This window comes from Polypterus senegalus, chromosome 4 (genome assembly GCF_016835505.1).
Source record: "Polypterus senegalus isolate Bchr_013 chromosome 4, ASM1683550v1, whole genome shotgun sequence".
Taxonomy (NCBI): domain Eukaryota; kingdom Metazoa; phylum Chordata; class Cladistia; order Polypteriformes; family Polypteridae; genus Polypterus; species Polypterus senegalus.
This window is the reverse complement of record NC_053157.1, coordinates 252421855-252437215: the sequence shown is the minus strand read 5'-3', so window position 1 is coordinate 252437215 and position 15361 is coordinate 252421855. Positions and strand designations below refer to the sequence as shown.

At 43.6% G+C, this 15361-nt stretch overlaps 3 protein-coding genes across 4 annotated transcripts in view; all 3 read right to left on the bottom strand.

Annotated features, from left to right (window-relative positions):
• LOC120528485 (zinc finger and SCAN domain-containing protein 2-like) overlaps window positions 1-15361 on the bottom strand; it is a 422905-nt gene that overhangs the window by 277756 nt on the left and 129788 nt on the right. The window lies entirely within an intron of this gene.
• The window catches only part of LOC120528477 (zinc finger protein 502-like), a 691287-nt gene that overhangs the window by 588937 nt on the left and 86989 nt on the right, over window positions 1-15361 (bottom strand). The gene's annotated exons all lie outside the window — the stretch shown is intronic.
• Window positions 4311-12337, bottom strand: LOC120528474 (gastrula zinc finger protein XlCGF52.1-like). Its single transcript, XM_039752643.1, has 2 exons — window positions 11849-12337; window positions 4311-6516 (listed from the first exon to the last, which is right to left on the bottom strand). The coding sequence occupies exons 1-2, from the start codon at window positions 12261-12263 to the stop codon at window positions 5648-5650; spliced, it is 1284 nt and encodes a 427-aa protein (XP_039608577.1). The 5' UTR covers window positions 12264-12337; the 3' UTR covers window positions 4311-5647.

The window sequence follows — 15361 nt, the reverse complement described above, 5'->3', positions numbered from 1 at the left end:
CCTTGTATCTTTCTTACATTGTAAGGCCCATTTTGGGTATCCTTCTTTTGAGTAACCCTGGACATAAAAAGAGAACTAAAAGTATAAAATTAGTTAACATGAGGGCAGCACAGTGGCGCAGTGGGTAGCGCTGCTGTCTCGCAGTTAGGAGACCCGGGTTTGCTTCCCTGGTCCTCCCTGCGTGGAGTTTGCATGTTCTCCCTGTGTCTGCATGGGTTTCCTCCCACAGCCTAAAGACATGCAGGTTAGGTGCATTGGCGATCCTAAATTCTCCCTACTGTGTGCTTGGTGTGTGTGTGTGTGCCCAGCGGTGTTCTGGTGCCCTGCCCAGGGTTTGTTTCCTGCCTTGCGCCCTGTGTTGGCTGGGATTGGCTCCAGTAGACTCCCGTGATCCTGTAGTTAGGATATAGTGGGTTGGATAATGGATGGATGGATAGTTAACATGAGAAAAATGATAATGGTTCTGAGTGTCAAAATGTGGAAGATGTGATTAAAAAAATAGACTAAAATCATTCCCTGATTTAAAAATAATAGAGAGGGAGAGAAAAATCAATCCAGCTATCATAGTATTGCAATACTTGTTTGTAAATTATATTCTTAGTTTCCTTTCCAGGTGCAAAAATAAACACATTTTTCGAGCAACCTACCCTTGAACATGAAACATAAAGTTAGCCATGTAATCTTAAATCAACCCCACAGTACCAAATAGACTGCCCTTGTGACTTCTTGATCGTGATGGAAAACGCAAGTCTCACTGGAAGTTGCAGTCTCTTAAAACTAAATGGGAGATCCGTCGGAATACTGTAAGAGTTATCCATGGAATGAAAACTGTTTCAGTTTTTCCCTTTTCTGTCAAGATGGTAGCTTCTATCACATTGGGCAACGTTCTCTTTACACACAGACTTGTCCTGTTGCATAGTTTTGGTGGGTCGAGTTTTCGTAATAATATAGTACATCCAACTTTAAGTGTAAGATGATGTGGTGGCAATCCAGCTGGATCGAGGGAATTTAGAAACTGTGGTGAGAAATTGACTGCTTCATCAATTGACTTTATCAAAAGATTTGTATTCAGTAACAACACCCGGTATCATAGCAAATATTCGATTGTTTATTTCATGGACGTTGTCATTTTTAGGAGCAAGAATAGCTCTCTCACACAGCCAGTTTATATCAGTAAAGTTTTTCGAAATATTATAGTATACTGCATCTATTAGTTCTGAGATGGACGATACCAGTTTACAAAAATCAGGGGGAAATTTCATGTTGCCAGATCATTCAACTGAAGGTCTACCCTCTCCGATTTCCAGAAGTCTGTTTGAGAAAAGTAGTACTCTCATATTTTCTTTTAAAGTAATTTTTCTCACTTTTCTCCACAAAAGTGAATACTTTAAACACGCATGTATTTCATCAGTCAGAGCTGATTTTGGAATGACTGGCAGAGTTGGCCAAAAGTCTTCACAGAGAAGCACCAGAGCTCCTCCCATAAGTTTGTTATTTCCTCTTACATCTTTGAGGGTCACGTCAAGGACCTCGAGGGCTTTCTTGTGGGCCATGGTGCATTCATCCCAGATGATTAGTTTACATGCTTTAAGCACCTGCGCCTGTCCACTTGTCTTACTTGTTGCAGGAAGGTGATGTCTAGTGGCAACTTTAGTGCAGAGTGGGCTGTCCTTCCTCCTTCCATAATGGTAGCTGCAATGGCTGAAGAGGCGATGGCAAGAGCAACCTCCCGCTGAGCCCAAATGTCGGCCAGAATTAGATTAGTCAAGAATGTTTTTCCTCTGCCCCTAGGAGCATCAAGAAAAATAATCCCACCTTGTTGTCTCGTGATGTGATGCATTATAGTTTGGTGTCCTTTTCTCCGATCTTGATTTAAAAGTGTTTTTTTTCTCTGCCACATACGCACGCAGCTCTTCGATGTTGAAGTTCGTCTCTCTTATGTAGTCTGTATTCAGTACGTTTTGTGGGTCTCGTACTGGTGCTTGCAGGCCCAACTGCACCAAAGTCTTATTGATCATGGCCATGCATTAGTCCTCGAGAATTATTAATGCCTTATTGGAAATCTCAAGACAAAAAGTAATTTCTAAATTTGGGTTTTCAACCCGGGCTTTGGCAAGTATATCTTCACTCATTGCTTCCTTATACTTCTCCCATAAAGTGTTTGGATTTGATGGGCTGCATGTTGTCAGTATTTGAGCAAATAGGTTTCTGATTTGGTCTGGGAAGGAGATTAATTCTGCTTCTCTCAATGTACTATCCCAGTGTTGGTTTCCTTCAAGCAAACCGAGCTTCTGACAGGCCTCTCTATATGTTTGGTACACCTCGCCGTTTATTGTTTTTGGTCCTCAAACTGTGTGAAGAAACATTCCAAGGAAAAAGCATTCAGCGTTATTGGGGTGAACTGTGTACACTCAACCCAAGGCGTCACTGGCAACTGCATCATGTCCAGGGATGGACTGTCCAACGTTTCGTCTACAGAAAACTTTATTTGATGAATTCCACATATAGTATCGAGGAACCTCAGCATAAAACAATGTCCTTGCAAAAGGATCTTGTTGACATAATTGGAAGAATGCTGTCAAAGTCATGTTTGGTGGCTGATCAACTACTCTCAGGGCACTCTCTGTTGTGAAATAAACTCTCTGGCCATTTTCTTAATGAACGCTGAGGTGAAAAACTATAGGATGTCTTTCATGAATCGGAAATCCTAGGATCCGCCAAACTGCTTTGTTGCTGCTTATGTATCTTCCCAACTAATAGTACATCACTTCATTGTTTGTTCTCTTATTGGTTATGCCAAAAACAGCCATATCACTAGCTTTGTTTACATATTTGCAAGCATACTTTATTGATTTTAAACTGTTGCAGTACTCAGTGTTAGTATGTGCCTGGAACATTTTGGAAATTTTCTCAGTTTTTGCATACATATCAACGATGAACTGATGGAATAATTACCTACAGTTTAATATGTGGCTGTGCTAAGCATCTCGAATCATTAGCCCGTGTGCATAGAAATCCATCGCTGAAACTTTCTTGTTGGTTGTTTCACCTGTTGCTGGGTTAACATGCCTTAGGTTAAAATGAAATCCAACTTCACCTTAGGGGAATATCACTGGGTAAAACAGAGCATCATAAGATCGACGTGTTTCTGAAATGCGCTGTAATGAATTAGCTCGTTGTTGGATTAAAATATTGCGTTGATGAAATTAGTTGCTTGATATAAGCACCGCAAGTTTGTCTGATTGAGGTGCATTGAAGAATTGTTCCAATGCTGTTTTAAATGTCTTAATAATGAATGCACTTGTGAAACATCCTTTGTAGGTTCAACACAATCTGATGCCTTGCTCCTGGTATGTAGTCACATCGTTGATCGACTTCCAGTTGTTCATCTCCAATAAAATAGTGTAAGGAATTTTGGGGCTTGATCAGGGAAGGGTAGAAATGATCCTGCCTTGTACTAAATCTAACCTTGCACAGTAAAAATTGATGGAAAGCAGGGCTGTGGCACCAAAAGATATCATTTGGAAACATAAGTTGTACCTTCTGATGTAATTGAGGAAATTCTTTGACTCTGATGTATCTTGTAATGTGTGGGGGTGATTCCAATTGAGATAGTTTCACTTTCCCATTTTTTTAAGCACATTCCAGGAGACTCTGATTTTAACTTTTTGGCTTGACAGTAACTACAAACTATGTCCATTTTCCTGATTGTAACACTTGTATGTTGTGAGTAGTCCTTATGCCGGTCATAGTGAAATCCTTCCAACAACAAGCTGAAATGTTCAGCCACCCTGGTCATTGTGGCTCTCTCCCTCTTATCTGTAAGGCAAATGTCAAGTTATTGTTTGGTTTCTGAAGCTCTAGACGTAGTAGCTCTTTCCCTCATATCCTGAAGTCGGCCCTCACACTGTTGTGCTGTCTCTGAAGTTCCTGAAGCTCGAGCCCTCTTTTGCATCATCGCAAGCCAGCTACTCCACTCCTCGTGAGTTTCTTGTCTTAGCAGTTCTTTAATCTTTTTAGCCGTAGATTGCACTTGGTCAACAGCCTTACATTTCCTTGCAGGCATTTCCAAATTGGCCCAGCAGTTTGGGTGGTTTGTAAAAGTTGGAAAGTAGCGTATCTTTTTTTCCGGGTCCTGAAACGTATATATGACAAGTGTCCTCAGCCGTTTTTCAGTTTTTCAGGAACACACACACACACACATACACATATATATATATATATATATATATATATATATATACATACGAACACACAATATACACACATAACATACATACATACACATGTTGACTTTGATATATGTAGATTTATTTATATCTATATACACTAACGGTGTAGATTCTAGAAAGTATTAAAATCGTCAGAAACACTCTGGACATCTCTCTGCTAGGAGGATTTGTGTTGCCGAAGTGCTCACATTGTTTGTGCATTAGCAGCTAAGTGACTGTCTTTCTTCAGAGGTTTCCTTTTGCCAGTGTGCTTGCCTCGTGTGTGTATCCTCAGAGATGGAGCCCTTTGTGAATTTCCCCTTGGGATTAATAAAGTATCTATTTATCTTATCCCGACTCTACGTCTTACTTCCAGGCCGGACAGACACACACACTTTTATACGAAGATGTTTATATATAAGATATATATATATATGCCTGTTCAAGTCACAAAGATAGAATGTGTCCAAAAAATAGTTGGGATGACAACCCGGCCAACTCTATTTAATTTCAAACGCAACAGGGGAAGAGGTGGTACTGAAACTTAAAGAATGCTGTCAGTCGCCTCCAGTTCATCTTCTGTTGATCATTCCGAGTGTCAACTGGATGATAACATGCATACTAGACTGCAAGATCACCCCCCACCCAACCCAGAAGGGGGTGGGTTAGGGCTGATTTCACCCTACAGTATTTTTATTAGGTACACATCTTCCTCATTGGTTATGACGTGTATATGTATGTATGTTTCTGCATCACTTCCAAATGGCTAGAGTAATTTTCATGAAATAGCCATTTGGAAGTGATGCAGAAACATACATACATATACACATCATTAAAAAGATCATTAGTTATTTCTGGGACAGGATTTACTCCAATATGACTTTGTGTATGTCTCTGAAAACTTTGTCTGGAAGAGTACACTTCTCCACATTCAGAACAGGTGTATTGCTTCTCTCCAATGTGGATCCTTCTGTGACACCAAAGTGTGCTTGGAAGTGAAAATCATTTGACACAATCTGGATAGCAGTAGGGTTTTTCTCCAGAGTGAATTCCCATATGATCTTTAAGAGTCGTGCTGTCTGAGAAGAGCTTGCCACACTCAGAACAGCTTTGTTTCTTACAAGAATGAATTATTTTATGATTGTGAAGAGAACTGTTATATGAGAATTGCACTCCACATTCAGTACAACTGTAAGGCTCATCTCCAGTATGACTTCTCCTATGCTTATACAGAGAACTAAGGGGTGAGAATTGTTTGCCACATTCCAAGCAAAAGTGAAGTTTGTCTCTGGTGTGAAGTCAGATTGACTCTTTAGGGTGTTTTGTTGTGAGAATTGCGTATAACCTTCAGGACAACAATAAGGTTTCAGACCAGTATGAGTTCTGTCGTGGCACTGAAGTGAGCATAAATCTAAGAATCTTTTCCCACATTCAGATCAGTAAAAAGATTTTTCTCCAGTATGGATTTTGGAATGTCTATAAAGACTGTTCTTGCTTGCATAACATTTACCACATTTAGAACATACATACTGCATTTTCTCTTCCATGTGAGTTTGTGAGTGTACTCGGAAACAGTTGATGTTGAAAAACCTTTTTCCACATTTTGAACAGCAATATGGCTTCCCTCCATTATGAATTTGTGTGTGCCTTTGAGAACTGCGTTTGTCAGAAAATTGTTTGCCACATTCTGGACAACAATAAGGTTTTTCTCCTGTGTGGATTCTTCTGTGACTCTGAAGATAGCTTTTACATGAGAACAACTTACCACATTCTGGACAACAATGAGGTTTTTCTCCTGTGTGGATTGTTCTGTGCTTCTGAAGATGGCTTCTTCTTGAGAAAGACTTACCACATTCTGGACAACAATAAGGTTTTTCTCCTGTATGGATTCTTCTGTGACACTGAAGATTGCTTTTACGTGAGAACAACTTACCACATTCTGGACAGCAATGAGGTTTTTCTCCTGTGTGGATTCTTCTGTGGTTCTCAAGATGGCATCGTGATGAAAATTGTTTACCACATTCTTTACAGCAATGGGGTTTCTGCTCTCCAGAGTGATTTTTTTTGTGTTTATCAAAATTCTTGATCTCTGGGAAATGCTTACCACATTCAGGACAACAATAAGGATTTTCTCCTGTGTGGCTTCTTCTGTGGTTCTGAAGACTGCTTTTCCTTGAGAATGACTTACTACATTCATGTAAACAATATGTTTTTCCTCCAGTGTGAATATTCATACCTTTCTCATTGTATTGAAGAGAGGGTTCACCAAATGAGGGTGGAGAGAAGCTGCCAATCTTCTGAAAATCTGAAATAACACAAACATTTAAAGAATTTATTTTTCCTGACACTTTATCCAAGGTGACTCACAACATTTGATACAATTAGTTACATTTCCCCCTCCTTGAACCGTCACCTTATCGTGGTGGAGGGGTTTGCTTGTCCCAATGATCCTAGGAGCTATGTTGTCCGGAGCTTTATGCCCCTGGTAGGGCCACCCAAGGCAAACTGGTCCTAGGTGAGGGATGAGACAAAGAATGGTTTAAAAAACCTCCAATGAAGAATAAAAACTGTGGACGACGTTTTCCCTTGCTTGGACGCGGGTCACCGGGGCCCCCCTCTGGAGCCAGGCCTGGGGGTGGGGCTTGATAGCGAGTGCCTGGTGGCCGGGCCTGCACCCATGGAGCTCGGCCAGGCACAGCCTGAAGAGGTAACGTGGGTCCTCCTTCCCATGGGCTCACCACCTATGGGAGGGGCCAAGGAGGTTGGGTGCAGTGTGAGTTGGGTGGTGGCGGAAGGTGGGGACCTTGGCGGTCTGATCCTCGGCTACAGAAACTGGCTCTTGGGACGTGGAATGTCACCTCTCTGAAGGGGAAGGAGCCTGAGCTAGTGCGTGAGGTTGAGAGGTTCCGGCTAGATATAGTCGGACTCACCTCGACGCACAGCTTGGACTCTGGAACCAATCTCCTTGAGAGGGGCTGGACTCTCTACCACTCTGGAGTTGCCCCCGGTGAGAGGCGCCGAGCAGGTGTGGGCATAGTTATTGCCCCCGGACTTGGAGCCTGTGCGTTGGGGTTTACCCCGGTGAATGAGAGAGTGGCCTCTCTCCGCCTTCGGGCGGGGGGAAGGGTCCTGACTGTTTGTGCGTATGCGCCGAACAGCAGTTTGGAGTATCCACCTTTTTGGAGTCTTAGGAGTGGGTGCTAGAGGGCATATCTTCTGGGGATTCCCTCGTTTTGCTGGGAGACTTCAATGCCCACGTGGGCAATGACAGTGAGACCTGGAAGGGCGTGATTGGGAGGAATGGCCCCCCCAGTGTTTTGTTATTGGACTTCTGTGCTCGTCACGGATTGTCCATAACGAACACCATGTTCAAGTATAAGGGTGTTCACACAGTATGTGCACTTGGCACCAGGACACCCTAGGCCTCAGGCCGATGATCGACTTTGTGGTCGTGTCGTCGGACTTGCGGCCATATGTCTTGGACACTCGAGTGAAGAGAGGGGCGGAACTGTCAACTGATCACCACCTGGTGGTGAGTTGGCTTCGATGGTGGGGGAAGATGCCGGTCAGACCTGGTAGGCCCAAACGTGTTGTGAGGGTCTGCTGGGAATGGCTGGCAGAGTCCCCTGTCAGAAGTAGCTTCAACTCCCACCTTCGGCAGAACTTCGACCACGTCCCGAGGGAGGTGGGGGACATTGAATCCGAATGGGCCATGTTCCGTGCCTCTATTGTTGAGGCGGCTGACCGGAGCTGTGGCCGTAAGGTGGTTGGTGTCTGTCGTGGTGAGGAATGCCGTCAAGCTGAAGAAGGAGTCCTATAGGACCTTTTTGTCCTGTGGGTCTCTGGAGGCAGCTGATAGGTACCGGCAGGCCAAGCGAATGCGGCTTCGTTGTTGCTGAGGCAAAAACTCGGGCATGGGAGGAGTTTGGGGAGGCCATGGAGAACGACTTTCGGACGGCTTCGAGGAGATTCTGGTCCACCGTCCGGAATCTCAGGAAGGGGAAGCAGTGCAGTGTCAACACCGTATATGGTGGGGATGGTGCGCTGCTGACCTCGACTCGGGACATTGTGGGTCAGTGGGGGGAGTACTTCGAAGACCTCCTCAATCCCACTAACATGCCTTCCAATGAGGAAGCAGAGCCTGGGGACTCTGAGGTGGGCTCTCCCATCTCTGGGACTGAAGTCACCGAGGTGGTCAAAAAACTCCTTGGTGGCAGGGCCCCGGGGTGGATGAGATACGCCCGGAGTTCCTTAAGGCTCTGGATGTTGTAGGACTGTCTTGGTTGACACGTCTCTGCAACATCGCATGGACATCGGGACAGTGCCTCTGGATTGGCAGACTGGGGTGGTCATCCCCCTCTTTAAAAAGGGGGATCGGAGGGTGTGTTCCAACTATAGAGGGATAACACTCCTCAGCCTCCCTGGAAAAGTCTATTCGGGGGTTCTGGAGAGGAGGGTCCGTCCGATAGTCGAACCTCGGATTCAGGAGGAACAGTGTGGTTTTCGTCCTGGTCGCGGAACAGTGGACCAGCTCTACACCCTTAGCAGAGTCCTGGAGGGTGCATGGGAGTCTACATGTGCTTTGTGGACTTGGAAAAGGCGTTCGACCGTGTCCCTCGGGGAATCCTGTGGGGGGTGCTCCGGGAGTATGGGGTACCGGACCCCCTGATAAGAGCTGTTCGGTCCCTGTACAACCGGTGTCAGAGCTTGGTCCGCATTGCCGGCAGTAAGTTGAGCCCATTTCCAGTGAGAGTTGGACTCTGCCAGGGCTGCCCTTTGTCACCGATTCTGTTCATAACTTTTATGGACAGAATTTCTAGGCGCAGCCAGGGTGTTGAAGGGGTCCGGTTTGGTGGACTCAGGATTGGGTCACTGCTTTTTGCAGATGATGTTGTCCTGTTTGCTTCATCAGGCCGTGATCTTCAGCTCTGTCTGGATCGGTTCGCAGCTGAGTGTGAAGCGGCTGGGATGAGAATCAGCACCTCCAAATCCGAGACCATGGTCCTCAGCCGGAAAAGGGTGGAGTGCCCTCTCAGGGTTGGGGGAGAGATCCTGCCCCAAGTGGAGGAGTTCAAGTATCTCGGGTCTTGTTCACGAGTGAGGGAAGAATGGATTGTGAGATTGACAGGGGACCGGTGCGGCATCCGCAGTGATGCGGGCTCTGCATCGGTCTGTCGGGGTGAAAAAGGAGCTGAGCCGTAAGGCAAAGCTCTCAATTTACAAGTTGATCTACGTTCCTACCCTCACCTATGGTCATGAGCTATGGGTATTGACCGAAAGAACGAGATGCGAATACAAGCGGCTGAAATGAGTTTCCTCTGCAGGGTGTCTGGGCTTTCCCTTAAAGATAGGGTGAGAAGCTCAGTCATCTGGGAAGGGCTCAGAGTAGAGCCGCTGCTCCTCCTCATCGAGAGGAGTCAGATGAGGTGGCTCGGGCATCTGATCAGGATGCCTCCTGGGCGCCTCCCTGGTGAGGTGTTCCCGGCATGTCCAACCAGGAGGAGGCCTCAGGGAAGACCCAGGGCACGTTGGAGAGACTGTGTCTCCTGGCTGGCCTGGAAACGCCTTGGGATTCTCCCAGAAGAGCTGGAAAAAGTGGCCGGGGAGAGGGAAGTCTGGGTTTCTCTGATTAAGCTGCTACCCCCGCGACCCGACGTCGATAAACATAAAAGGATGGATGGATGGATGGATGGATGGATGGATGGTTTCATTTCTATTGTTTTTCCAACTGAAGCACAGACAGGTCATGTGACTTGCTCAAGGTCACATGGTGTCAGTAGCTGAATTTGAACCTGCAACTTCAGGGTTTGATGTCCAAACTCCTAACCACTACCCGCCTTTTAAAATACATGAAACAGTACAAGTAAAGTGGTGGCACACTGGATGGAGTTCCTTCATCACACTGAGGTGCCATTTATGATCTGGCCAATCCATGTGTGTTCTTTACATGTTCTGCTGCTGTCTGTTCAATTTCTCCACCTTTCTCTCTTATGTGAAAGACAGGCCTGATCTGATCAATCGATCACAAATCAAAATCTGCCAATTTTCACTCCAAATGACTTGACCGATGATCAGCAAATTAGCTGACCTTAAAATACAGAAACACGTTTTAATGCCTTCCTACAAGAGATAAGAAATTTGCGATTTGTAATATATGTGCAAAAATAACTCAGCGATGGAGGACTCTCTGCTAACACTTTCAACAATACAAACCTTATTCACCATCTGAGAAGTCAACACAAAAGGGACTGGTGAAGAACGAGCTGTTCAAAGGCTGAGGCGACCAGCAAGCTTAGTCTAGCTAAGTCGCCTACTCTCACTCGGCCTCCAATAATGGCAGCACTTAGAAAACTCAACCTTATAATACTGACAGCAAGAACACCAAAGACTTATTGTGACAGTAAATAACAGTGGAATTCGTAAGCGTGGACAACCAGCCGCTTTCAGTTCTGGAAGATGTCACCTTGTAGATCATTTAGACCCACGATTCCATCTGCCAGTGAGTGTTTGTTGACTGATTTATTTGTATAATTAATTAACCAGGCATTAGCTATTTTGACTAAAATCCCTTTTATTAGCCTTTCAGTGAATGTGTAGGTAGATGGGAGGAAAGGGATGCAGAGTTTTACTGAGCTGGTACATAAATATAAATTGATATCAAGTGGACGTCAATTAGTTAGAAATTGTATCAGCTGTCTTATTTACTTCTTGGGTAGAATGGTACAAGCCTAGTCCTCAGATCTAAATAAAATAATACTAATTACGCATAATAAATATTATGTAAATAGTCACTATACATTTATGAATTCTGTAACAGATATGATTATCATAATGATATTTTACCCAAATTAAATAATGGTACAAGGACATGTATTTCACAGATGCTTGCAAATCTCAAACACATAAACTGATTATTGCCGGTGTTTCGACCACTCAGGCGCACTCGGAGTGACAGACGACAGCCGAGAGATCCAAAGAAACTCCGCAAACAGAACTGCAGAATACATGAAGAAATTGTCAATAAAGATAAAAACGATATTTGAGTCAGCAGCATCAGAGGTGAATCTTTTTCTCTGTAAACCTCATACCACAAGAGATGCTGGGCCACTGGCTTTCTGGAGGAACAATAAAAGTCATCGTCCTACCTGTGCCCACCTTAAATGACTGGGGACAGCGAGGAGGACCAGACTGTCCTCAGAACATGCAGAGATGCGTATATTCTTAGATAAGAACCTGAAACGTTCACCAAGACTGTCTAATTTTCTTCTTGCTGAAGTAGACAGCTACAAATAATTAATTGAACATTTTATTTGATTAGAAATGTGGAGTATGATTAAGACATGCCTTTTATTATGTCTTTAACAAAATATAATTTTTGATATTCTCACTGAACGTAATGCGCTGTTGGCCTAACATACGTCACAATTTCAGTCAAAGCTTTGTGATGAAGCCTTGCACTCAGCATTTTAGATTTTTCCTTATTCAAGTTTTCTAATTTATCATTTATTAGGTAAACTATTGTTAAGTTCAATTAAATGTTTTTTCCACTCTCATTTTAATCTTCGAAAAACATCAAATCACCCACCATAAAAATTTATAACTGCTCTCTTTCTTTCATATTTAATCACATTACTCACTTATTCCAACACTCCCAGGTGACTCTTCTCCTTCTCTCCCATTTCCCTCAGTGATTTTCTCTTCAGACTCTGATAACTCTGATTTCAGCTCTGCAGAATTCTCCTGTGTAGCCAGTCGTCTTGTATTAGTGGACCAGGGCTGTAAACTGGATGGAGATTCTTCACAGGCCTCCTGTTTGAAAATATCCTCAGTTTCATGCTTTTGAAGTTCAAGGCCAACAGAGAATTCATTCAAATCCTCAGCTTTAATGGCAGCAGTCACCCACTTGCACTCCTCCTCCTCTTTAAAAACTGAAATTCTTTCTTCGTGATCCTCCAGCTTCACACACACATCCTCTGATGTGAGCCGCTCACAGTCCTCTTCTTTAATGTCCACCGTTCTTTCACTCACCCCGTCTTCTTTGGCAGAGGTCATGCTCTGTGGGAAACTCTTCTCTCTCTTTAAGTGTCTGCCCTTCTCTTCTCAGATTCCCTTCTCACATGGACAGCCCTGAGCTGGAGGCCATTAGACACCTCAGTGTATGGACATGTGAAATGGGAAAGCCCTGTGAAAATAAAAGTGTAGAATTAACTTCATAAAGTCATAAAACTAATGAGCACACTTCAGGGTCACAGTGCCCTCCATGAGATTTGGGTCAAAGACACATTTGTCTTGATTTCCTCCTCTGCCTCACAGTTTAAAATTACAAATCAAATAATTCAGATGAGATCAAAGTGCACTGCAGACCTTCATTAAAGGGGATTTGCATACATTTCAGTGCCACCATGTAGATATGACAACACTTTATCTACACGACACCATCATGTTTGGAAACAGCAATGGCAGGTCTATTAAAGCCGTCATATTTAGGGCTTTGTTGGATATCCTCGCTGGACTTGAACTGCACATCGGGAGCTTCATTCTGTTAAGTTGTTATATTCTATATCTTATATATGAGCTCCTATTTGTGGGATTACAGGACTGCATCCCAACTGGGAGTAGGACATTCAGGGTTTGAGGAGAGTGGGTTAGTAGGAGGTTACTAGTGACAGGTGTGTTTTATAGGAGAGAAGAATACAAAGTATGTGGCTAACATCAAAGGTGTTGTGTTGTTATTTAAGTTTAACATTCATAGTAGAGGATGGCTGATAATTATAGAATCCTGCCTGCATTTGACAAGAGAAAGAAATACAAGAGCTGGAAAAATGAAGATTTAATATGAACACGCGTTACTGAGCTTAGAAATAAAAAACTCGCACTTTGGGTTGGACTGTCGCTTACAGGGACAGCATTGAGATGTCAATTTGAGCAGAAGACCTGAACAAAGATGAAGGTGCGACTGTTCTGATAGAAAGGCTTGATGTGTTTAAAGGAGAAAAAGGATCGTATCTATGAGGATATTCAGATTTTACAGAGTTAAAAGGGCGAGTGCAGTTTCTATGGTGGATAAGATCATCGATTTGAAGTAGAGATACTCCTGATGGGTAATTCCACATCAAATCATCACACTTTCAGACCTCATCATCACAAATTTTTAACATAAAACAATTTTCTGGAGATGTTCATGACATTATAAGGTAGCTTTAGTAAAAAAACTGGCCAGTTATAAAATGTGGGGTTTTTTACTAATCAAATTTTAATATTTAAATCACTCATTAAATGGTTATTTTTGTTATTTCTGTGGATAGCATAGTATTTTCTGGGAAAAAAAAAACATTAAAATAACATGAGAACCATTTCTGTGCATCCATATATTTAGGTAGAAGCAGCCAGTCAAAGTCCTAATCCAGCACAGTGTTCAAACTTTGTGATCTTAAATCTCCTTATTATTGCTGATCCAATTTCAGTTCCATGGGTCACTCAGATGACCAAATCAGCAGGCCAAGTCTCGTTAAAATCTGTGACGATGAGGTCCATAAGTGTGATGATGTGACATGGAGTGACCTGCATGTGTAGATATAACATGGCTGTCCTGATGCTGTGTGAGCTTTTAAGCTGCTGGACACGGCGTCTTTAGATATAAACCACAGGCTGCTGGCATTAACAGCATGGATGGCACGTACTTTTGCTTCAATGGAATTGGCGCCAATGATAATCTTTGTAGTAAAGTCCAGTCTGGTAACAATGGGCATTACTGTCACTCATGAAACTGCGTCTTTCACCAGTCAGAGACAACACAACAGGTGGCATTCGCAGCGTAGCCAGAAGAAGTCGCCATTGCCAGTCAATAATCTGTTAGCCAAATATGGTAGGAGATCAAAATGCATTATCATCAGAGCACTGGGCTAAAGACAACAGAAAAATAAATGAACAGGTGATAATAACAGAGGAGACTGGAAAACACAGAGGACTGTGAAAAATTAAACATGACGTCATTTACAAAGGAGTCAAACTCAGACACATTTAGTGTTTTGGTCGAAGCTTTAGGATTAGCGGTAATTGACTCTACTTGCACACTCAGTCTACGAGCGCGAAGACAGCAGAAGCAATCCCGATTTAACGCGCCTCCGCCAAGTCAGCTGTAGCATTACATTTCACGGGACACGGACTGGGAAATAAAGTAACGTAGCAGTAGCAAAAAAAAAAAAAAGTACGCGACCCCCGTCATCCACAATAAACTCGCGAAGGTGCGATTTGCTGAGCCGCCGCCGTCTCCTCCACGTAGCACTCAATCCCCAACATTTAAAAGCGAACCACGCGGCGTCAGGCACCTCCTCAAATTTAAAGCCGCTCAGCATGTCGCGATCTTCCTCACTGCTGGCATTCCCACCCGTACGCGATACCCACGTTCGACTTTGTCTCACCTTCCGCACCTTTGCTTGATCTTATGGCCTTGAAGAAGTCTGAGCGCGATGGTCTCATTAGAGGAAACCAGTAATGTGCTGCTGGATACTGACTTGTCGAGCTTTAGAAGAGCCGCTATGATGCTTGTTTGAAATGCACCTGTCACGTGATTTTGAGGCACGCTAGCGTCATGACGTCATTGATATCCGCGCAGTAAGCAGCCGATTTGCTCAGCCCCCTCATCTGCTGAACGGCTTTGGCTCGAACCGTAAAAGCAGTTATCCCTGCTGCATCTGTTATGTGCTGACGCGAGTTTAAATCCTAGTTGGGGCTCACGTATGATCTCTGCCAGAAGTTTAAAAAAATACTGTTTAAAAAGAGTTATGTAGTACTTGTCTGTAAATTAACAAATATGTTTAGCTGACATTATGAATGATTCACATGGGTAACCTCGTTCCTTGTGGTGTAGTCTTGTCCACCTAGAATCTGTAACAAATTAATAAGCATATTTTGCGTATGGCAGCACGTATTATAACAATCCGGCGTCTCTTCTACCCCATGTCGATCATATCAGAGAGGCTAAGAAACGCTTCACCAAAGCCATCTTGTATACACGCACGACACTCCTCATTGAACGTTTTTACTATTCAGTGATTCCCAGATCTGTAGCTGATTTGTATTATTGATTTACAAAAAGCAATGTGAGTAAAAGCGAGCTCTGCATAACTAATCACAACTGTCTTTAAAAC

What these genes read in the sequence shown, in the direction of transcription:
- LOC120528474 (XM_039752643.1), bottom strand. Translation starts at nt 12,263, where the DNA reads ATGACCTCTGCCAAAGAAGACGGGGTGAGTGAAAGAACGGTGGACATT. An exon ending in ACCTGGGAGTGTTGGAATAA is followed by an intron (nt 6,517 to 11,848) that starts GTGAGTAATGTG and finishes GTGTTATTTCAG; the next exon opens with ATTTTCAGAAGATTGGCAGC.